The 24,761-nt window shown below is 35.1% G+C and overlaps 1 protein-coding gene across 8 annotated transcripts in view; it reads left to right on the top strand.

Moving 5' to 3' along the window:
- The window catches only part of TENM2 (teneurin transmembrane protein 2), a 2,391,334-nt gene that overhangs the window by 1,507,585 nt on the left and 858,988 nt on the right, over positions 1 to 24,761 (top strand). For 7 of the 8 annotated variants that reach the window (XM_045040340.1, XM_045040320.1, XM_045040321.1 and 4 more), the window contains 2 exons: positions 15,509 to 15,583; positions 19,018 to 19,293. In XM_045040340.1, coding sequence (XP_044896275.1) covers positions 15,509 to 15,583; positions 19,018 to 19,293 — 351 coding nt within the window. Of the gene's footprint in view, positions 1 to 15,508; positions 15,584 to 18,359; positions 18,549 to 19,017; positions 19,294 to 24,761 lie in introns of all 8 variants that reach the window. The other variant, XM_045040341.1, reaches the window with a different exon arrangement.

The raw sequence follows: 24,761 nt of genomic DNA, 5'->3' as shown, positions 1-24,761 counted from the left end.
TGATTCTGAGGGAGACTGAAGTACCAAGAAGCATAAAACCTGCCAGATATGCAGGCACGTCAACCAAAGCCTTTGTGGGGTGTGTTCCTGATAATGCTGATGGATAGGTTTTCTGAAAGGACTATTTTGATTTTCTTATCCGAATGGAGATTGAGCACACTGTACACAAGAGAAAATGATTTGGAGCCAATTCTAAGAGAGAGGAAATTGAAGCAAGAAATAAGTGTTTGAAATAATAATCTGCTGCTGATCCCTAAACAACCTGAAATGAGAGCCCAGGAATTAATGAGGCTCCTAACCCCTTGTGACATAGGCATGTGGGACTTCCACCAGAGAAGCGGCAGTTTCCCTGGTGGCCTGTTCACGGCCTGTGAGCAAGCAAACAAAACGGATGTCCCCTTTGAAAGTGAAGCTGTCTTAATAAGCGAAAGATTCTTTTTCAGATGAAGGCTCACAAAGTGCCAGGTAGTGCAAATGTTTTTCATAAAGCACCTGGAAAAACCTCAGCAAAGAGAAACATCTCAATAGAGGACAATTAAGTGTCCCTTTGGATTTCATTGCCCATCATTCCAGAGAAGTAGCAGTTTTGCTGGGAAAAGTTGACTTTCTAAAAAGGAAGCAGTCTACCAGGAGTGACCCCTGATTTAAAAAACAAAAAACAAAAAGGCAGGGAGAGGCAAGACAGATGCATCTCAGTTTTCGGCTCTGTCAGAGACACACTTTGTGATTTCTGGAAAGCTCAGGAACCTCCCTGCTTTTCTGCTGCTCAGGGGAGGTAATTCTTGCAAACTTACCACGGATGATGTGGAATCCTAAGGCAGTTAGCTTTGAAAATCTTCAATAAATGTGCTCTCTGAATACCAAATAGAAGAGAGACGTGGTACAGTCACTGGATTCTGGGACACATCTTGGGAAAATGAGGATCGCCAAGGAAATTGTCAGTAATGGCTAAACAGTTGTTCCACTAATTACAAGAGGCAGGATGATATTAACTCTGGGTGTATCTTTGCCAGAACACCTGAAAATGAAGACCAGGCACTTTTTCTGTGCCTCTAAAACAGCCAAGTGGCCAGAGCATTTGATGTCTGTGCAGGGGAAGATGTTCTTTGTGCGTTTCAGGATGATAACGCTATTAGAGCACAATCCACATTTCTTTTTAAAATCCTTTGAGGAGGTTGGTGTTTTGGTTCATTGTGATATTGGCCTTCCCTATGTGTAAGGATTTCATGGAGGGGGCAGGGCTGCACCATGGCTTTCTTGGGCCTTGCGTATTTCTGCCTTTGTTGGCCTCTTCCTCCCTGAAAAATATTTAATATTGTAGTTTACAACTACGTAATATAAAGACCAACATATTACTGTTAAAGATAAGAACATTTTCTGCAAGCTAAAGGTTGTTTTTTCCTGATTTTAAAAGAAATTAAACAATTTTTGTGGGCCCCTAAAGGTATTATGGCCTCTAGTGACTGTGTCTACTGTGCCTACTGTATAAGCTGGCCCTGGGTCGTTTGAAATTAACATGCCTTTTTGTTACATTCATTCATGGATCTAAAAAAGTGAATTTCAATGTTTTGAGAGAAAGCTTTCTTGTCAGAAAAAAAGGTACAACCATCTGATGAAAAGTAGAAGTTTGCAATATAATATGAATTAATTTCTGTGGATTCAGAATTTATAGTTACCACTTACCCTTTAAGGGATAATATGGGCCGCATATAACACATCACCCTAATTGCTTTACTTTTCCCCATCACGTAAGAACCATTCATTTTAAGAACAGTGTTTTTACATTGCATTTAATATTTTCTCATTTTTAAGGACTGAATATAGTCACCATAATTTAATTTTTATATGAATCAAAGCAGCCCTAGTGAATGATGAGTTCATTGTTACATGTGCACTGTAATAAATTTGCTCCCGAAGTTTTTGAAGTTTATTAAATTTCAAGTGGTACCTTAATTCTGCTCTGCAGTTGTACATACTGTCTGATCTGTGCCTTGTCTCTTGCTTCTTAGATGGCAGCTTCATCTCCTCTCCTCTCTCCTTAACCCCGAGCACCTCCTCCCCATCCTCAAAGGAAAACTGTCAAATCCATATCAACCATCCACCCACTCCCACCATCTGTGTGCACATGCTCTGGCTTTCTGCCTGTCACTATAAATGAACAATCTCTACTCTTATCCCAGGTGAAACCCCCACTTCTGTGGAAGATCAGATTCCCACTGGTCTACTCAAGAATGTTGCTTCAAGAATTCTCCCACCTCTCTTTCCTAAATGAACTATCCTTCCACTCCCACCAGCACACAAACATGCTGAGACTTTCCCCAGCTTCTATTCACCCACTTTTCCCAGCAGCTACCACCATATTCCTTCACTCCTTATTGTAGCACATCTCAGAAGATGTGTCTATCTTATTGCCACTGATTCTTCTCCCCTATTTTCTTATAAACACAATCCAATAAGATTATCACATGTACCCCTCCACATAACTTTTTTTTTCTTTTTTGGTTTTGGTTTTATTTGTGTTTTTTTTTTTTTGGTTGTTTTTGTTTGGTTGTTTTTTTTGTTGTTTTTTTGCTTTTATTTTGACAATGTCACCAATGATTACCATGTTTCTGTATCATCATGCCACATTCTCAGTTCTCATAACGATCTATCAGTAGTGCTTGAAACAGTTAATTACCTCTTCCTCTTTGATACGCTTTCATTACTTAGATTCTATTCTGGCATATGCTTGTGGCTTTCCTCCTACAGCACCGGTTGTTCATTTTCATAATCCTTTATTGCTTCCTCCTCTTTGCTCCAGACTCTGAATGTAAAACTGACTCAGTGTTCAGTCCTTTATTCTTTTTTATTTCTAAGTATAGTTATTTCACACTGTGATATTATTGTCCAGCTCCATGGCACTAAACAGCATGTACAAGCCAATGACTCCCAAATCTGTATCATTCAAATATCTATATATTTTACATATTCAGCTACCTACCCAGCATCTCAATTTGTATGCACTATACACATTTCAAACTCAGATACTCAGGATTAAAACTTGTTCTCTGTGTGTGTCTTCCTCATCACAATTAATGGCAACTCCATCCTTCTGATTTTCAGTTCAAAAATATTGTCACTTTCAACTTCTCTCTACCATATCCTACATGCAGTCCATTAGGAAATCCCGCCCTGCCCACCGTTCTGCTTCTTGCACCTGGAGTGAGCTGTGATCGTCTCTCACAAATGCATTCTGGTGGTCCCTTTGATTCTGTTCTTGTTCCCCTCCTTAAGTATTCTAACCTAGTAGAGCAATTCTTTAACAATGAAAATTGGACAAATCACCTCTCTCCCCCCAAATGATAAATGTCCTTAGTAAAAATAAATGTCCTTAATATCACTTCCCAAACCCTTTGGGGCTCAGCTGTCCTTAACCCTCTGACCCCTTCTTATAAGATGGCGCCTTTGCTCACTGCCTTCCAGCCACAGAGTTCCTCTTGCTACTCCTGGGACTTACCAGCACATTCCTGCCTGGGCCCTTTACACTGATGGTTTCCTTTTTGCCCCAGGTATCGGAAAGACTGACTCTCTCAAGTTCTTCAAGTCTTTGTGTAAATGTCGTCTTCTCAATGAGGCCTTACCAGATCAAATTATTCAAAATACAAAAGACTTTCACCACTCTACTTTCTGTGTTTTCTTTTCATAGCACTTAACGCCTTTGAAGACACTACACACTTGACATATTCTTTTTTTTTTTTAATGTTTTATCTTTAAAGCATGAGTGGGGGAGTGGCAGAGAGAGAGAGGGTGACACAGAGTCTGAAGCAGGCTCCAGGCTCTGAGCTGTCAGCACAGAGCCCGATGCGGGGCTCAAACCCACAGGTAGCGAGAGCATGACCTGAGCCCAAGTCGGTTGCTTAACCAACTGAGCCACCCAGGGGCCCCCACTTAACTTATTCATAATGTCAACTGTTTATTTTCTATTTGTCCCAGCCAAAATATAAGCTTCATAAGGACAGAGATACATATCTCTTCTGTTTGCCGATATATCCCAAGGCTTTAGAACAAGATTTAGCAGCTAGTAAGCACTTTATATATAGTGATCAAATGAATGAATGAATGAATGAATGAATGAATGAATGAGGCTCTTTATCTTTGTTCTACTTGCTAGATTTTCTTCTTTTATGTTTATGTCCCCTCTCATGTATTCTTGTGTTTGCTCCCACGGAGTTAGCTGTCTCCATAGCCTTATGAATATAGATATTATTAAACCTATTTTATAGATGTGGAGACTGAAGATCAGGGGTCAGGGAATTAACTTGGACATCATTAAACCATAAGTAGGTGGAATAGGGATTCAAGTTCTAGATTATGTGTTTCTGATGTATTTTTAAAACACACAGATCTGGAGTCTTTCTCCTAGGAAGAAAAGTACATGAGTTTATATATCTGTCATATAATGATTTGGTTGCATTTACTTCTTTAAAAAAAATTAAGACTATTTTCTTAGAGCAATTCTAGGTTTACAGCAAAATTGACTGGAAGGAACAGACTTACCATATACCTTCTCCCTCCACCCCCCCCAACACGCATAGCATCCTCCATTATTAACATTCTCCACCAGAGTAATAAACATCTGTTGCAATTGATGAACCTACAATGATACATCTTTATCACCTAAAGTTGATAGTTTAAAGTTCTGTTTTGATGCGATAAATGCTATAGGTTTGGACAAATGTAAAATGACGTGTCCATTATTACAATATCATGCAGTGTATTTTCACTGCCCTAAAAGTTGTCTGTGCCCCACATATTCATCTTTCCCTGCTCAATCCTTGGCAACCACTGATCTTTTTATGGTCTCCATGGTTTTGCCTTTTCTAGACTGTCATACAGTTGGAATCACACAGTATATAGACTTTTCAGATTGGCTTTTTTTACTTAGTAATATACATTTAACTTTCCCTTATGTCTTTTCACAGTTTGATGGCTTACTTCTTCTTATTCCTGAAAATGTTCCATTGTATGGATGTACCACAGTTTACTTATCCATTGGTTTCATTTCCTTTTGCTTCATAACTTTATTCCTGGCATGCAAGTAGAGGCTTTTCTTTGTAGTTTATTTCAAAATGTAACCATGAAAATTTTGAATGATATGACTTAATAGAAAAAAATGTGATTTGTAAATATGTTTAATAATGGGATATAAGTAGACTGGTCCAAGACTTATATGTTTAGATTCTTTTAATTTTTAGGGGGGGAGAAAAGCCTTTAAATCACAGAAAAGTACAGACAATAAACACTCATCCCTTGCAATTAACAAGTGTTAATATTTTGTGAAATTTGTTTCAAATCCTCTTCCTCCCTCTATTCACCCCCCCCCCATTGCATTCTTCTCTGAAATAATTGCTATGAAGAATTTGGTGTATGTTTTTTTAGTCCAAATTTATCTTGTTAGTATATATGTGTCTAAAAACAATATATAGCACTCATTATATTTTTCTTATTATGCTTCTGTAACTTGACATTTACATTTTGAGGACTATCTCTCTTAAGACCACACCTGTTATTTCTGATAATTCTCTACTCATACAATTGCCAATGTGTGGCAAATGGTGTCCAGTATTAAAGGTTTCTATCTCTTATTGCTAATTCTCAAGAGACTTATTTCTTCCCCAAATAAACAGTATATGAACTAAATTACTTGGCACATCTAACTTTGGTGACACTTTTGAGTGGTTGGAAGATCTTTTTTTAAAAAAAGTCATCAGTTGATGATGCCTCTAGATATGCTGAAATCCTTGTAAAGCTGTTGTCTCCATTGCGTGAATCCATCTCGTATTAAAAGCGATGCTTATAAGGTCCTTTGGTTGATGGCTCTAACTACATTGGGAATGATGTATTTTAGTGGCAAGTTAGTCTCTGGTATTGCTGAAACTGATTAGTTACAGCGTCACCCACTCACACCATGAACATAATAGTGCTGATGGTTAGAGTATTTCAGCTGTGATAACATAAGATTTTTTTTACTCCACTGAGCAAGCTTCTGCCTTCTATTCCTGAATTTCCTTTTGACTTTGAGTTTATGTGACTCAACAACTCTCTGTAAGTCAACAGCTGCCAGATGCTAAATGTAATTAAGGCTTTACATGTACTTGTAACCTACAACATGTGTTTGGAACACAGGAAGCAAGGTGGGAAAGGAAGAAAAAGAATACTCTTGATTCAGTTTCAATTATCCTCTCCCTGTTTAATGATGCTAACAGGCACTAGGAAACTATGGTCTTGCCATTCTCTACAAGCTCTGTGGTGGGATGCTTAACATGGTTTTAGACAAGTATCGAAATCGTAATTGGTAATGAAGCAGTTGATTTAAAGGAATTGATTTACAAACAAGAGTATATCATTAACATTTCTCCCCAATATTTGTGGTTACAGAGTAGACTCTGATTAGTTACTGAAGCAAAATGTCTGCTATACATATATTCACCTGGTGGTAGACTGCAATCTATCTATCTCATTAGATGTCAGACTGTAGATGAGTTAATTAACTCTTGAGATCTAGAATAATCCTTCAGTGATGGGAAAGTCAAAATGTTTTCAAAACAAAGTGCATGATGGAGACAGGGACCTTCATGAATGCTGAGAATGCAAATGTCATGTCTTTGTCAAAATTTCAATTAATGTTGGTAGCTTCTCTACTGACATAGCAAGTATTGTCTGTTTTCCTTTACAAAAGCAGAATGTTATATTACTTAATGGAATAAACATTAAATATATCTAAATATATGCCGTTTAACTGGGAGAGTATTCTGTTTGTATAGAGGTAGAAACAATTTTTAAAGGGAATCATGCCCATCATTTCATATTTTTATACTTACTAGTAATGTAATAATAGTAATAATAATAATAGGTAATATTTATTGACTTTTGATTTTATTCTGGAATATTCTAAATATTCCATTGTGTCATTGACACAATGACCATATGAGGCAAGCAGTGCTATAATTTCCTCCATTTTATAACGGAGATAATTGAAACATAGGAATATTAAGTAGCCTGATCCAAACAACAATAATATAGTCCTCACAGTAAATAAGATAAATCTCCAAGCAGCTAAATGAAAACAAAATAAAAATAAAAAATGAGCTAAAACCAGAAATCTGAAGATTGAACTGCATGCTCATGGTGGGTCTTCACTGAGAGCAAGCACTGATATCAGACCTGCATTTAGGAGATTGGACCTTGGACTTAGAACAAGAAGGAGGACATGAAACTAAGATTCCTCCATTAACCAAATCCTGAAAGAGGTATGTGATAATAGTACCACATGTCTTAGAGAGAAGCAAATGCAAATTTTTCAGGAAGGAAAAAATCTTCATTTGAGGCCCTTATGAATTCTGAAAATTAAACCAATGTCAGTTAAAATAAATATACTTAATTTCATATGAAAACAGACCTTCATGATTAAGAGCAAGCAAATCAATTAACAACCAGTTTTGATCTTTGAAGTTCTAAAACATGATTTGTTAGATCCATACTTTTAACTATGTATAATATGCAAATTAGCAAATAAGAAGATAATAGAAAAACTGAACAGAAATACTTAAAAAGCTATATAAGTTTTATAAATGAAATACATAATTTTTGAAATAATAGTTGAGTTCATACAGCAAATATGAGATCAGGCACAATTAAAGAGAGAATTAGTCAACTGGAAAAAATAGCAAGAAGAAATTAGCAACAAACAGCACAGAAAGAAAAGAGATTAAAAAATATAATAGAGACATGTAGAGAGAAGGAGGATAATACTTAGTTTAATTAGTGAAGAGAATGAAGAGTATACAAGTGAGTAAATATTTAAGAGGCCATGGCTGAGAAATTTTTAGAATAAAGGAATTATGAATTCACAGAAGTTGAAGGAACAGCATATAAGATCAGAATTCAGAATAGACTGACCTAGCATACATATTGTAATCCCTAAAGTAACCACTAAGTAATAATGTGAGGAGATAGCTTAAAAATCAATAGAAAAACTAAAATGAATTTTTAAAAAAAATATTAACTCAAGTGAAGCTAGGAAAGAAAATGACAGAAAGTAGAAAGGAATGACCAAAAAAGGGACAGATAGGAAAAACACAGCAGAATGATGAAACTACATCCAGCCATATCAATAATTACATGAATATAAATGGGCTGTACCACCAATTAAAAGGAAAAGATTCTCAGATAAATACCAAGTCCCAAATACATGCTGTCCACAAAAACATATCTTTAAATACAGACACAGAGAAGTTGAAAGTAAAGGAACAGAAATAGATGTATGATATGTTTACTGCATACAGTAAACTTAAGAAAGCTGGCTTGACTATTTTATATCAGGAAAATAGGCTTTAATACAAGAAGTATTACAAAAGAAAAAGGTGGATATTTGAAATTGATAAAAGTGTTAATTCACCCTGGAGAGGTAAAAATATATGTGTCTAATAAGAGTTTCAAAAAGACAAGAGGGAGAGGTACAGGAGGGGGAGGAAGCAATGGAGGGAAAATTGACAGAAGTATAAAGAAAAAAACATACTTCCTTACAGATTCAATCTTTTCCTCAGTAACTAATTGAAGAACTATACCAAAATTATTAGTAAAGGTCTATAGAACAACACTGTTATTCCTCTCAACCAAATAGACGTTTATAGAACACTACAAAAAACTGTAAATATACTTTATCTTACAGTGAAACATTCAGCAACATATACTATATTCTGAGCTACAAAGTAAGTTTCAATGACTTTCAAGAGGAAATTTTGGAGAATCTGTTCTCTGTCCATCAAGTACTTAAGTGAGAAATCAATAAAAGAAATCTCGACAAATCCAGATATGTGGAAATAAAATTACACACTTCTAAGTAACCCATGTGTGAAAGACGTACAAGAGAAACTAAAAAATATTTGGAATTTAATGATAATGTACAACATATTCAAATTTGTGGGATGCAGGTGAATAGGGAAAGTATATAGGCTTGCTTGTTTATTTAAGAAATATTGTTTTTAAGTCAGTGATCTATATTTCTACCTCAAGAGTCTAGAAAAGAATGGGCAAATAAAACCTGAACTTAAGTAAAGAAAAATAATCAAGGGCAAAAATCAAAGAAACAGAAAATAAACAATAAAAGAAAATACTGAATACAAAAGCTGGTCCTTTGAAAAACTGATAAAATTGATAAATCCCTAGCAAGAATGATCAAGATAAAAGAGAAAATACACAAATACTCCAAATCAAGAATTAAATAAGGGATATTGTTATGGATCCTACATATATTCATAGGTATTGTCATAAACTATAGTAATTTGGATGAAATGGACAAATTCATTTTAAAATATAATTGATATTAAAATCAGATATTATTTCAAGAATGTTTATTAGAGATAGTCACTGTATATTAATGATAAAATATTCAATCTATCAGAAATCTGTAATAATTCTAAACCTATATACATAATGGAGCCTTAAATAGACAAATAGCTGATAGTGATACAACTATGGGAAGAAACACCAATTATTGTATGAAATTTTATCATACATCTTTCATTTATTGATAAGACAAGCAAACAGCAAATCATAGAGAAGAATTACTACCGAATAGAAGAATTGAACACATGATTAATAATTTAGTTGAATTGACAGATATAGAACCTTGCACTCAGTAATTAGAACATGTGTTCTTCTTAGATACATAGAAAATACTTGTAAAGTTTATAGAACAAGTTTCAAAATTATTCAAAGGTTTAGTAACATAAAAATTTTGCTCTCTAGGCAAACAGAATTAAATTAGAAGTCAAAAACAGAAATATATATGACATATCACATTTGGAAACTTAATAAATGGGTGCAATAGACATGAAAAATATTTATATCTAAACAACAATGAAAATGCTATGAATCAAAAGTTGACAAATATAGTAAAAGTGGTGGTTAAAAAAATTTATAGTGTGAAATATTCATAATAAAAAAGTAGCATGGCTGAATACTGATGATGTAAAGATTCAAATTTTAAAGATATGGAAAAGAATCATTGAATAAACTCAAAAGAGGGGAGAAGAATAATTTGTATATATAAGGGTAGAAGGTAATAAACTAAAAAACATACAGAATCAGAAAAGCAAAAATGTGTTTTTTGAAAGACAAAAGCAGTCATTGGTGAAAATCCAGTTAAAATAAAGAAAATACACCAATCTATTGGTGGATATTTAGGTAGTTTCCATGTCGTGGCTACTATAAATACTGCTGCAATAAACATAGGGGTGCATATCTTTTTTAAAATTCCTGATTACATTTTCTTTGGGTAAATTCCCAGTAGTAGAATTATTGGATCATATGGTATTTCTACGAAGGAGCATGTGGTGTGTACACACACACACACACACACACACACACACACACACACACACAGGAATATTATATAGCCATTAAAAAGGATGAGTTGGGTGTTTTTTTTTTTTTTTGGCCTTTTGTGACAACATATATCAGTCTAGAAGACATGAATGAATCAGACTGAGATAAACAAATGACATATGATATCACTCATGTGTGAATTAAAAGCTCCCCATAAAAGATAAGCAAACAAAAAGCAGAATCAGACCTATAAATACAGAGAATAAACTTATAGTTCCTATAGGGTAAGGGGTAGAGGGGATGATCAAAATGAGGAAAGGGGATAGGGAGATACAGCCTTCCCATTATGGAACGAATAAATCATGGGAATAAAAGGTACAAAAAGGGAATAGTGTCAATGATATAATTATAGTGTATGGTGAAAGATGGTAGCTACATTTTTGGTATGCAGAGCATAACACTAGACATGTTGAATCACTATACTATACCTTTGAAATTAATGTGGCAATTATACTCATTTTTTATTTTTAAAAAAAGCACAAATAAGTAATGTCAAAAATGAAAATAAAGACAATATTCTACAAGTATAACAGAAATTTAAAAGGACTCAAAAATACTTGATAACTTTGTATCAATCCATTTGAAAATATAGATAAAATGAGCAGATTCCTAGAAATATTGATTGTTCCAAAACTTGTAAAATCAACTCAGAAAATAGAAAATGTTAACCCTTAAAAAAAATAAAGTTTCTGCTTCTGTAAGCTGATGATCATCATGATAGCTATATTTGTTGTAAGGTTACTCTGTGGCAGGCAATGTTTTAAGAAGCATTTTTATAACTGCGTTGTCTAATTCAGTGCTCACAACAACCCTATGAAGGTGGGTGCTATTTTTATGTTTATTTTATAAATGCATAAAATGGGGATTCATCTGAAGAAATAATTCTAAGAATTTATGTTCAACAAGCACTTTTTTTTTAAACAAATTCAGGAATTTCCACTTTAACCCTAGCCTACCTAGTGACAATTTTATAGGGCTGCTGTCCTAATTAATTTGAAAATTGCATGTGAACGCATTTAGAACAGTGCCTGCCACACCATGAGGTCCTCAGTAAATGTAAGCTAATCTGGTAGTTGTTCTCATAGGACAGCCAGACTGTTACTGCTAACTCACTATTGACTTGTATTTATTTATTTATTTTCTCTCTCTAAAAGCAATTTGTTTGAAGAGGCAGAGTCTCATGAGGTCAGATGACTATACACTTTTGTAATGCTGTTACTTAAGACAATTGATTTGCATAGTTTTTAATACCGGAATTGGGTTTTCTGTTTTGTTTTGTTGAAATTTTCATCAGCAGAAAGGAGTCTCCAACTAGCTAGGTTACTGGGTATTTCCTTTCTATTTATGAACTGGCAGTTGCTCTGCAGAACCTTTTGTTGTAGCTGCTTTGGGTTTTCCAATTTGGGCTTTGTTCAGTTTGGAACACTGAAAATGCCACCATACCAGAGGAGAATGCCACATTCACCTTTCACTTTGAAGTCACAAAGCTTACAGAGAAATGGAGGATATTGGAAACTCTCCTGTCGTCACTAACCATTTTGATGTTTCCTTGATTTAGAATGAGTTTATTGACATGGGGATGATTCTAGTTAAAAATTGTGAAAGTTGTGACACATCATGCATTTAGATGGAGATTTTTTTCCCCTTTTTTTATTTATTTAAATTTTAGTTTGTTAACATACAGTGCAGTATTGGCTTCCGAGGTAGAATACAATGATTCATTACATACAATACCTAGTGTGCATCACAAGTACTCTCTTTAGTACCCATCACCCATCTAGCCCATAATTCATCTGAAAGTTTAGAAATCTCAAAATATTAACATTTTAGTGCTATATGTAAAAAAAATTATTCTTAAAGTGCATTTTTGAAATCTAAATAGTTGACTTAATTTTTTTTATGAATAATAATGCATGTATACCTACTCTGTAGTTTTAAGCCACAGGACTTTTCATGAATAGTTTTGTCAACATTTGGGAAAATATCTGAATATGTAAAATCAGATGAACTTTAGAAGGGCATTAAGAAGGAGTTGATGTGAAGAATTTTAGTATACACAAGTATAAAACATTAAAATTCATAAGTAGTTTCTTCACTAGTTTTCAAAATTTTTATCAATGCATATACAGATATGTAGATTTTAGACTTTGAAAATAATATTTTAGATAGTATTGGCAAATTTTTGGTAAGTGATTATTCTTTTTTGCTTGTGCATATCAATCATTGCTCAAATTTCAATGTAAGGTATCGATATTACATATAAGGTAGTAATCTGCTGATACATTTTGATTGATCAAAATTAAAAGTTATGTTTTATCACTTATAATTGCTATATTTTATTTGATAACTTTTTGCTGAAAAAGCTTAAGGCATCAGATAAAATTACTTCATTTCCTGTGATAAAAAAGAACTACAACATTGCAATTGATATCCTTTTCTTAAACACTTGTTAGAAAATTTGGAGTTTATACTCATTTCTGACTTGAAAATGTAGACTCTAACATTTGCTCAGGAAAAGTGACCCATGTGTATTTACAAGAGATTTTCTTTGTCTTAGGATAAATGATGCTAGAAAAAGGCCACTTAAAAATGGATTCAATTTTTAAAAAGAATCAATATTTCATATTAAATAGTAAAGATAATTTATTGTAACTTTGTCTTCAGAAAATAAAACTGATTATTAAAAGTATATTTGATTTTATGTTTAATACAATTTATTATTCGAACTATGCTATAATTCAAAAGGATATAGAATAACAATTTTTGTGGGAGGCATAATATACACGTTTTATGGCAAAATTGCATGACTATATTATACATCTTTCACTTTACACTGAATTTTGCATCATAATCACAGAGTTGAATTTTGCAAAAAAAAAAAAATTGATGAATTCATTAATTTTCCTAAGGACTGCTCATTAACCTTTTACTTAAATAATTAGCATTCCTCATTCAAGTTGAGATTTTCCTGATTCTTGGTATGATGAGTGATTTTTTTATTGTATCCTGGCTATTATGTTTTGAAACTCTGGATCTTATTTAAATCTTCTGTTTCAGCAGGCCTCCTCTGCTACCAAGCCAGTGGGAAAAATGAGACACTGAGGCTTGCCTGCCAGGTGGAGGGGAAGGTCCAAGTCCCTCACTTGGCCTACTTTGACAAGGCAGGGGGTATGGATTGAGAAGTCATGCTCTCTTGCCCCTGAGCTGAGTGGGGTTTTCAGACTTTTCACTACGACTCTGAAGTTACCAACTTGGTTTAGAGGGAGAAGGGCACCTCTTTACTACAGTTCCCCCACAAATCCTTCAGTGGTGGTGAAAGGAAATTTAACATTAATTCTTCTCTGACACCAGCAGGGAGAGGAAGGGGTGCTTCATGACCACCCCACTGGGTGGAGATAGAAGTCCAGGATCCCCTTATAGCCACCAATAACACCTTTGTGTGGGGTGTCTGGGAAGGTTTATTCCTACTGGTTAAGGATGAAATTCTGGCTTACCACTCGATTCCATCCTGAGGTGTTTGTGGAGGTAAGGAAGGACCCTTAATTACAGTAGGCTTTACTCTGGGCTTTGTCTGCTTGCACTGGTGTTTTTAATCTGCAGATTTCTCCAACACCAGGTCTGGGATATATAAGGCAAAAAGAAACTCCAGGGAATTCACAACCATATCCTTCCTCAGGTCTCAGGATCCTAATAGGTCTATCTTCTTCTCAACCCTTTTTAAACTCTTTTTATGTGTTTTTATATGTACTGTTCAGAGGTTTTTAGCTACACCTAGTGGGAGAAGTAGAGAGAAGTGAGGAATTTTATCTTGATCCAGAACTGGAAGTCTGTCAAGTCGTCTTTTGAAGAATCCACCATGCCAACATGTGTTTCTAGTTTTTCTTGTTAACAGGTTAATTCTGTTAGATAGTGGTAATTATGTGGCCTTGCTTATGATCCTAGTGTTTTTTAGTATCACTTTTATTGACTTCATGGAAATCTGCATCTTCACAAGCTTTACAACTTAATCTCACATTGGCACCGTATTACTTTCTGTTATCACTAACTACCTGATGACATAGACGTTGATATGGTGGTTGATATGAGAAGAGATACTAGCAGTAAGTGGATGGGGATGGGGGGATTAATTTTATAAGTGATCATTAGTGACTGCTTTCATGTTTTCATAGTAACTCTTCTGTGTGTAGAATTTCATCTCTTAAATTCAGGGGACTTGCATAGTGAATATTTAGATAATAAAAGTTTTCTATATTGTACTCCTCTATTACTACAGTTAACTTTTATCTTCCTGCCCTCATAGTAGAAAATCTGTTCAAATGCTGACATTTCCAGTGCTATTTGTATTCCCTGGTATTACCATGACATGATAATTCTGACTTAGCGACATATGTGCTTCTCCTAGTTAAAGGTTATTTCAAAGTGTGAGAAGTTGGTAAAAACTTAGAAAATAAAGCCATGATCACAATGTGCTGGCATATCTTTCCTTTGAATTGTGTCCCCAAGCACAACTAGTTGGTCAGTGGATGACTCTTGATATCTATTGCCAAATTTATCTCTAAAAAAGTTTTGGAGAGGATCTGGGTTACACATTGAGATTATGATCAAGAAAAAGACAACTTAAAGTAGAAGAGACTTCTCAAGAGAGTTATTTTTAAACACTTGTGTTCTGCTATCTTGATCCACCTAACAATTTTTTAGACATTGGGGTTCTCTCCCAACACCTTAAATTATACTAAAATTCCATGATGTAAATACAGATTTTGTGCAATCATTCATCTATAGAAATAGTGACTTTGGCCTTGATAATGTAGTATGAGGCCACACTGGGAAGTTTATTAGTAGCAACCATAAAACATATACCTGAAATGAAATGAGTTTGAAACATTATCTACATTCCCACTTTAATGTGATACCAGAGAGATTAGAGGCAGATGGAAGGTATTTCATGAATACTGAAATATTATGACTCTTTCTATCTTTCTGCAAGAAAGTAAAGAAGGAAAGAAATGTTGACTGTTTTCCACTAGAAATCTTAGCTTGGAGAATCACACAATGACTAGTTTCTCTCTTCCATTCAAAGCTGCCATGGAGCTTAATAAAGACATAATTATACAAGATGAATTAAAGCAAAATCAACCTTCCATCAATGAGCAAAGTAAGTGCAAAACAATAAGTTGGCATGGTGTTAAAATTCCCCTATACTATTTACATTCTGAGCTGAAGGGTATGACACGAAGGTTTTGTACTATAGGACGAACTACATGAAAAATGTTTGTCTGAAATCAATGTATATAGAAGAATGTTTGGGAATGGTATGGTAAGAGCAAACTGAAGGGGGCCTGATAACTTCATGGAGCAAATTCATGGTCCCTCCAACTAGTGAGTCCACCACTAGCTGAACATCTGTTGGGCAAGCTGTAAAAGAATGAACATTTGGACCACAGGATGACCTTTCATGGCTCCTTGTCCTTTTCCTATATAGTATTTATCACTCTATAAATTGTACGTTGTTTATGTGATTCTTTGATTAATGTCTCTTTCCCGATTATACCGTAAATGTCATGGGCTCCATTTTTATAAGGCTCCCTGTTATATCCCCAATGCCTATCACAGCACAAGGAACGATAAATATTTGGTGAATGATTTAATAAATGATAGATCAGCTTTTCCTTTCCAATGTGTATGTGGCTCACCGGCTTCATATGTTAAGCCAGCACACTTGGGAAAGGCTTGGTCCAGAATCTGTCCCAGATACTTAGAATAGGATTCCTATTCTTTGAGTTAGTTGAGGACAAAAGGCACCTAACTAGGAATTGTGAGAAATGGGTAACATTGGCGGACTGTGGTCCTACTGGAAGATGAAGATGAGGCGTTTAGAAGGTAATATTTTTGAGTAGTCTAGAGGAAAATTTTTCTGAATTTAGAGGAAAATCTGGCTTCCTGTAAGCCAGTGTGAACTTGGTTACTTTTTCCTGGTGAATTGAGTACAATACCTCCAATTTTCTTTACAGTGTTGTTTGTTTGTGGCTTTGGGGCTGTATGGTTAAAGCTGAAACTCTTGAACTCTGTTTTTTCTAACATTTGTGATTACTTTAAAAAATTATGCAAATTTTAACTAATTTATGATGATCTCAAGTTTGTTTTAACAGAAAAATAATATTTTAATTTCTTATCATCAAGTAAATTTGATAACCAAAGAAGGGAGACTATATTTATTCCATGTATTTCCATGCCCTAGGCTTATTGCCTATTACTTCAAGATTGAAAAGCACATGGGATGCTCTGAAAACTGAGGCTTCTTTTCCTCTCACAGATGTTTCTCTTTTCCTGAGGAGGTCTTTGAAGCTTGTTCCAGATAATGAGGTGTGGGAAAACCATCAGGAAAGTTGCCTTAATGCATACACACTCCATTTCAAATGGAATCATATAGCTTAAAATTCCCACATGTGGAATAAAAACATGTATGTTTTAGTTTGACGTGTTTTCTTTTATTGAAGGTAAAGGAAGCCTTATATTTCATGCCTGTCCAGAGCAAACATGAGCTCTAAAAACAAGATGGGAGAATGTTAATATTTAGTTTACTTAAGAATGAGATGATAAAAATAGAAAAGTATTTTAATATCAGACATACATGAACTTAACTTTTGTTTTATAGACTACCAAAATGGAAATACACATTTTACTGTACAATTATGAGACAATACCTAATTACCGAGGATGTAAACTGGAACAGAGTACACTGGGCAGAACAGCATTTGGGACCATGCTGGTGGCAGTAAGGATGTCCCTCTTTCCTGCCCAGGTAGCAGGAAGTTACCCCATTCCCACAGGAAATTTTGCTTGGGTTAGCTCTCCAATGAATAGGTTTCACTCTTCAGAGACATTTATGTATAAAATTGGGTTTGGTCCCATTTACACAGCTAAAGAAGGCTGTGGAACATCAACATATAGCAAAGAACAGAAAGTAAAACCTCAGAATAAAAATATATGTCTATTACAAAGTAAAGTCACACTAGGTTAATGCAAACAGCTGTTTAAGGCTTTTTAAAAATGAAAGCTAAGAAATAACATCATGTATTTGGAGTATCATAGAGGAGTTAAGTTATATCATAAGTTTGGGGATATGATTGATAGGGACTGGCCCTAATATAATCAATGTACATAACATAAACCATGGCTTTGGTGTTATTTATAAGGTTTTCTTCACTTATAGCATTGAAGTGCATTTCTTCAGTGCATTTTCCCCCATTGTCCATAGCTTGAGTAAAGACAAAAAAAAAAAATCAGCTTCGTATGTCAGTAAATAGAATGTACCGCATGACTCCATCTAATTTTCATTGAAACCTTAAAATGTCTTTTAAGAAGCTGTAATAGTAAAGCACACACATAGATAGAGCATTCACTGTGCCAGAATGTTACAGGCTGGTTTTTGATTGAGATCATTTCACCTTGTAGAATGAGCAAAGGGTTGGAATTGGCAGATTAGCGGTGTATCTTGAATCTGCCACTTGCCTAAGCATGACCTTGGACACAGTATTTAACCTCTCTGTAAAATGCTCAACACCTAAACTGTTGGGCTATTATGAGATTTAAATGAGATTGAAAGCCTATCAACTGCCTGGCCACATGCCCAACACTGGTAACATATAAACGTTCAATAAATGCCTCTTTGCTTCTGCTTCCCATTTGTGCACACATTCATGCTCCATAGTTGAAACCTACTTGTGGTTCTAAGTTGTGTGAGCAAACAGACATTGTTTAATATCATTTAAAAACATGAGGACTGACTTTTCATCCCTCAGACGCTGAATTAAATAATACATTACATAGTTTATTTAAAAAAAAAAAAAAGAGTTCGGTGGGTATTATCACATAGAAGATACACAGTGATCCTGAGAGGAATTTAAGAGATTAATACCCAGATTTTACAGATGAGAAAACTGGGGCTCAAGGAGTAAGAGACTTGCCACAATGAGACTTACCAGTGGGAAGCTGGGACTGGTACCCAGGTCTCCTGGCCACCACTCACATTTATTGGAGGATTAAGGTTCTTTGACACGAAGACAGACTGCTCAAGGATCAGATCCATGTTTTGCTACAATCTAGATGTGTGACCTTGGGTAAGTCACTTAAATTCTCTGTTCCTCTGTTCCTCAGTTTCCTTACAAAATGATTACATAATATTATCTTCATTAAGTTATTGTCACCTATAAAAATGTAAAATAAAAGTTGCAAACCAAAAGATGCCCAGAGCTAAGAAAGCGCTTGGTATATATTAGCTATTATTCTAAATCCAGTATTTTTTCCAGCTACGTGTGCTACCTAGACAACAGTAAATGCTGTAACATTTTTGAAGCAAAAGCTGAGCATTCTGGCCTAGGATTAAAGTTAATCTTAGATGTTTACTTTTTTGTTCTCAAATGTATCCCAATATCCTAAATACTCATGCTCATATATTCCTGTATAACATGGGAATCTGATATGTTTTTTGGATGGGAAAAGCATCCATCTGTTTTTTGTAAGAATACATTTTAACTTTGTAAAGCATTTCACAATTTATAATCGGTCTCTCTGTTGCTGTCACCTTAGGAACTAACTTCACCCTTGCGGAATTGGGAATGTGTGAGCCCTCCCCACACCGAAGTGGCTACTGTTCTGACATGGGGATCCTTCATCAGGGCTACTCTCTGAGCACAGGGTCTGACGCCGACTCCGACACAGAGGGAGGGATGTCTCCAGAACACGCCATCAGACTGTGGGGGAGAGGGATAAAATCCAGACGCAGTTCCGGCCTGTCCAGTCGTGAGAACTCAGCCCTTACTTTGACCGATTCTGACAACGAAAATAAGTCAGATGATGAGAACGGTAGGCCTGCTTCTTAAATACCTTTTAATGTTCTGGGTATGGCGCAATGTGGCATTTGGGATGTCTGTGTTTTAATAAAGAGGAGTACAAAACCATTCATTTTCTTTGAAATCGACCTTGTCTACCCACTCTGAGCTCGGGAAAAATAAACCGGCAAACCTCAAGCACACAAGAAATGAGGAGAGAATTTTAAAATCACATTTCGATGATAACACAGTATTCAGCTATAGTCAGTTGGTCTTATTAGCAAGTAAATTACATTGCAAAAGAGGCAACTTGATAAACTATGACCTATACCTAGAAAATGTCCTCTTGCCACAAGTTTCTAGGTCTTCGTATTGATTTCCCCTTCCCAGTAAATGGCAACCCGGGTTATTTTTTTTCATGAAGATCTCTTAAGAATCCTACCTTATCTTAGACTTTCATTTCCAGGCGGCAATGCCTCATATCCGTATTGAAGATCAAACCTGGAACAGATGCTCTGGAGTTTAATAATGACAAATAGGAAGAGACTTGTCTTCAAAAAAGTATTCTCTTCTGTGTTCACTTTCCTCCTTGGTACCTATGTAGGTTAATGGCTTCCCACATCTTCTGTCACAAATCACTATTGCTTATCCATCAGCTTTGTAGATGGGTTTTAATGAAACTTTGAAAATTAAATGCTTCCGATCATTAAGCAGTAAATATAGGGAAGCCTCGGCAAGTCATTAAAGAGATAAGGTGCTTATTTCTGGATTTCTTAGTGACTCAGAACTGTGTTTAGTCAAAAACATCTCTTAAAAGATAAATTGCATTAGGTACAGTTTATTTATGAAGAAAACATCAAATGCTATGCGATTTGTTATGAATATATTGTGTGTTTGCGGAAAGAATTACCATTAAACTGTTTACAAACAGATCAGTTAAGAATGTTTATGTAAAATATTATAAACTTCTACTAGAGCAGCTTTAAGTATTTTCTTGCATTTAAAAGAAGAAAAAGAAATTCACAGGCGGACAGCTTGTTGTGAATGCAAAAGCATGGCTAAATATCGTTTAATCTCAAAACTGTGTTGAAAATACATCATTTCCTGGGTAAGTCGCATATATCCAAAAAGATGTCACTCTGTTGCATTTTAATTTGTGTTTAATTCGGAAATAATTTATTCTATAGTGGGGACAAGGAGATGTGTCTTACTTATGCCTCCGTTCGTGTAGCTAATCAAGGTGCACACTCAAGGAAAAATCTGTACTTGACTCATTTTGAATTTTAACAAAATTTTTGACACTTGGCACATTCAACACTCTAAGGCACTTATCTGATAGGAAATTAACTTTTGGAAGTTTTCATAAAGGCATACATTGAATCCATTTACTGATGTACTTTTTCAAGTCTGTGTGTGTCCAATACTATTTAAATGGAAGTAGTTTGATTGCTTAATAAATAAAATCACTTGTTATCCAAGCATATATGGCACATTTTAACAAGGTCTTTTGGCAAATCTTCCACGGTGGTATTCTCACTGGTCTCGTGGGAACCATCTCTACAAAATTTAAACATGTTGGTAGAATCTGCACCCTCTCTTTTAAAATCTATATACATGTTAAAAACTTAATAAAGAGAGTTTTCTAGTGAAACAAAGGGAGCAAAAAACGCTTGCCTTGAATTTACCTAGAACTGTTATGGGTAGGAGAACTTTATAATTAATAATGTATTTGGTAGACCAAAAGTAGTCTCTTTTTTCCAGTATTCTTTAAGGCATCATATATGAACAATTTCCACCTTTGGGGAGTCTATATAAATCCCTATATTTGGGTAAAAAATAAACCCTTGAGTCTAGTGTCTCGAGATTTTCCTGTAATGCTAGTTATAACGCAGTCAGAATTGCATAAAGAAATCTGTACTTGAAAGTACTGAGAGACTCTTTTGTGCCTGCATCTGGCAGAGCACAAAAGAGGTAAGGAAGCCAGAGTTCAAGCTTAGGCGTTAGAGGGTTATTTTAAAAATGTACAGATAAAATGCATGTCCTTTTCTCTCTTTTTTAAAAATTTTCAGCATTCCACATATTCCCAAGATGTACATAATGCATGTTCTGTTCTCATTTGGGGCCAAAAATAAAAATAAAAGATTTTGCACGTCCCATCATAAACTCATTAAGCAAATAGAAAGTGAGTTGTGAGCCACTCTGTAGGCTGAGGTGTTAACTTCAGTAAACTTCTCGTTCTTTCTCTTTGACAAATTCTGTTTAGCTCACAAAGAAATCAATGCATTTTCACATGACTGATTTTATGAAGTTTGGGAATGTATTATCATATAGATTGACAGTTGCCCCACTGGTTCCACACCACAGCGTGGACACTTACAAAGCCATCATTAATTTCTCACACTTGTACCCTGCAATGGCTTCCTCCATAATAAACACGCTGTCCTTCAGAACCAAATCAATAACCTTTTAGGTATGCCTCTCCTGAAGAGGAAGTTAAAGAATCTATACTTTGAGAAAGAAGCTCTCGGATTCAATTTTAGATTTTAAAGATAGGTGCTCACAAAATGAATTTTTTCTTTGTATCCCGTATATTTTCATTTCATTTTCAAGGTGGGATCTTGGGGGTAACTCGATGTTCACAGTGCTTATTTAAACATTGCACTTAAAAATTCCAATTGTGGTTTTGCTAAGCAGAGTTAGAATGCAAAAGCAGATCTCTAAAACCAAATTCTCTTTCTGTAGTGTGACACAGGTAACCAACCTTCAGACTCGTGTAATAAAAGCCTTTCCTGCCAAGAGTTCTTCCTGCATGCTACTGTGACAAAAATGATCTAGTAACCTGGTAACTTGAAAGTCCCATCACACTGAACACATGATAAATTTATTCTTTTTTTTTTCCTTTTTTTTTTCCTTTTTCTTCACAGCCTTGCATCTTATACTCAGTTTGGCCACCAAGTTAACATTGTTTTGGCTTCACTTGCTTTAAATAAATACAGCTCTCAGGCCCATGTGGTTTTATCAGGTTCTTTGACTCTGTCTTTAAGTTAAAGATGGCATAGTTAGAAATGGCAGTGAGAGTTCAGAACAGCAAGGCCAAGTTTTTGCTGCTGTGTAATTTGACTGCATCTATAGAAATAGCTTTCTCAGTGACTTTAAATTAGAATCATCCCTTTTTTGGGGTAATAAATGTCCCATTTAAAGTATGTCCTCTCTTAGGCCCTTTGTATCACCTGAGTTATGGAGAAAATGGGGCAGTCACTAATACACAAGAATAACTAATTGCCTCTTTAAAAATGCAGAATAGCACACACTGTAAAAAATTCGGTCTGTGTACTCTTGATTCCCTTAGGCAATATCTTCACCTTGGGGACTTAAAAATATCCTTGAGTGGGTTTTTTTTCCAACATAATTCTAGTTTTAGTTATTTTATTAGAAATCCATAAAGAAAAAGAAAACTCAAAGGAAAGAAGCTTGTCTGTGGAACAGAGAGCCAGAAATTAGAGAAAACTAAATCTGGCCTTGGATAAAGAAGAAAATTAGCCTTCTCTTTACCTTCTCTGTTTCCACCCAAAGTAAATAAAGACAATGTTCATTTTCGTTTCTTGTCAATTGGGAAATTTATAATTCTCATAATGTACTTTGAGGTTGAAAATACAAATGTTGGGTTAATTTCATTGCATTTTGCAAAATGCATTTATAAAACAAGCTGGCTCTTGGCACATAATGGATTTGTGTAAAGTGTGTTTGGGGAACATAGGTTGTATTAGATTGTGAGTCCTGTTGGCAGAGGTCTGCAGTGTTCCTGTCTCTTCCTGAGGGCTTGAACACACCCAGGTACTCTCTGCATGTTAATTGAGTCCGGAAGACAGAACTCTGAGGGGAGGAAGGATTTTTCCTTAAAACCAGGAAGAGTATCTATAGGTTATTGCCACCAACCGCAGTGCGTTCATTCATCATGTGAGGTGAGTTTCTCAAGTCTTCTTTTCTCTTCACAAAGCAGCCCCTAGATAAATTTGTTAGAGTAGCCTATATGTATGCACATGTAAGACCTGCTACCAGGTTTCTGTTTCTGCCCCACTCTATTATGCTTGCATACTCTTGAATTTATTTTGTGTTTTACAATCCACTGTACTCCTTTCTTCTTCCTTATCATTGCACATATAAAATTTACAGAGAATGCTTGGAACAGATGTAAAAACTTACTATAAGCACCAGATAATTATAGCCAAAGGCTCATATTTTGCTCTTAAAGTTGGGAATAAGAATAGTAAATGAGCTACAGAAATATAGTAATACTTGACTGTGCTTTCGATGTTGATACAGGGATGATTTCTTTTCCAGCCAAACTTTATAGAAAAAACCTTCCATGGAAAAAAATACTGTCTCGATTCCTTAGAAACAAAACAAAGGAAAACAAAAAACATGGAAGAAAACAAAACAAACTTTAAATCCATTTTGATGACAATTATTCCAAATTGTGTTTTTAAGCTTTCTTTTTTATGCTTGCAAATTTGAAAGAGTAATATTTGTAAGGAATGTGAAATGAATCGTCCATGGATTGAAAAATAAAAGACAGGAGAAAAAAATATCACCTGTCAAAAGATTTTTGGTCTACTCCTATATGAAAGGATGCTATGATTTTAATAACTGCTCAATTTCCTAAAAGTTCAGATATTAGAGGCACCTTATTTTGCAAAAAGTTTGTTAAGGAGAGTCTTAAATATATGGTTATCACAATGCTAAAATACAACTGATAATAATGTAGAACTAGATGCAGAATTTAGGAATATCACATTGTCACATTGCTTGGTACGTTAAAAAGAGGGACTGATAAGTTTTGCAGAGGGACCTGTCCAAGACTTTAAAGATTTAGGTTTTTGGCAAATGGAAGCGATGCTTACGTTACTTGAAAGTAGAACAGAGGACTTTAAAGAGTGTCAATACTGCATGTTCCAGATTATAAACTTTAGTGGCATGGTTTTTAGTTATTTATATATTTCTTTCTTTCCTTTGGTGGTTGCTTTCATGTTTGTTAATGCTCCCGGGGGCTATCAAGGAATGGCTCCATTCAATAAATACAATAAATAAAATGAAGCACTAAGCCTTACTTTTGGCAAGGGCAGCCTGATTATTACACGTGTAATCTCTAGGCCTTCAGGGAGACATTGGGCTTGGTGGATAATCATTTGGTTTTAAGCTGCTGAGTTCCTGATATCTGTACTTTCACTTCAGTTATGCAGCAAAGGCAGTCACTGGGTGAGAGGCAAACTGTTTTGTCACTTCACCCCCAGAAGCCTCTTCACTCAGAAAACTCTTCACTTTTTTGCTTATTGTTCAGTCACTTTTTAGTTTAGTTGTTGTTTGTCAAGGTTCAAATTAAATTTAAATTTGGGAGAGAGATGCAATCACGTATTAAAGCTGTAAATAAAATGGGTTAAAGCCAAGGAAGTTGATAGTATAAATTTTCTACAGACAACTGTATCCGGATGAACCTGTGCAAAA

Source organism: Felis catus, chromosome A1 (genome assembly GCF_018350175.1).
Source record: "Felis catus isolate Fca126 chromosome A1, F.catus_Fca126_mat1.0, whole genome shotgun sequence".
Lineage (NCBI taxonomy): Eukaryota > Metazoa > Chordata > Mammalia > Carnivora > Felidae > Felis > Felis catus.
Note: the sequence above shows the minus strand (reverse complement) of the source record. Positions and strands in the feature narration are given on the sequence as shown.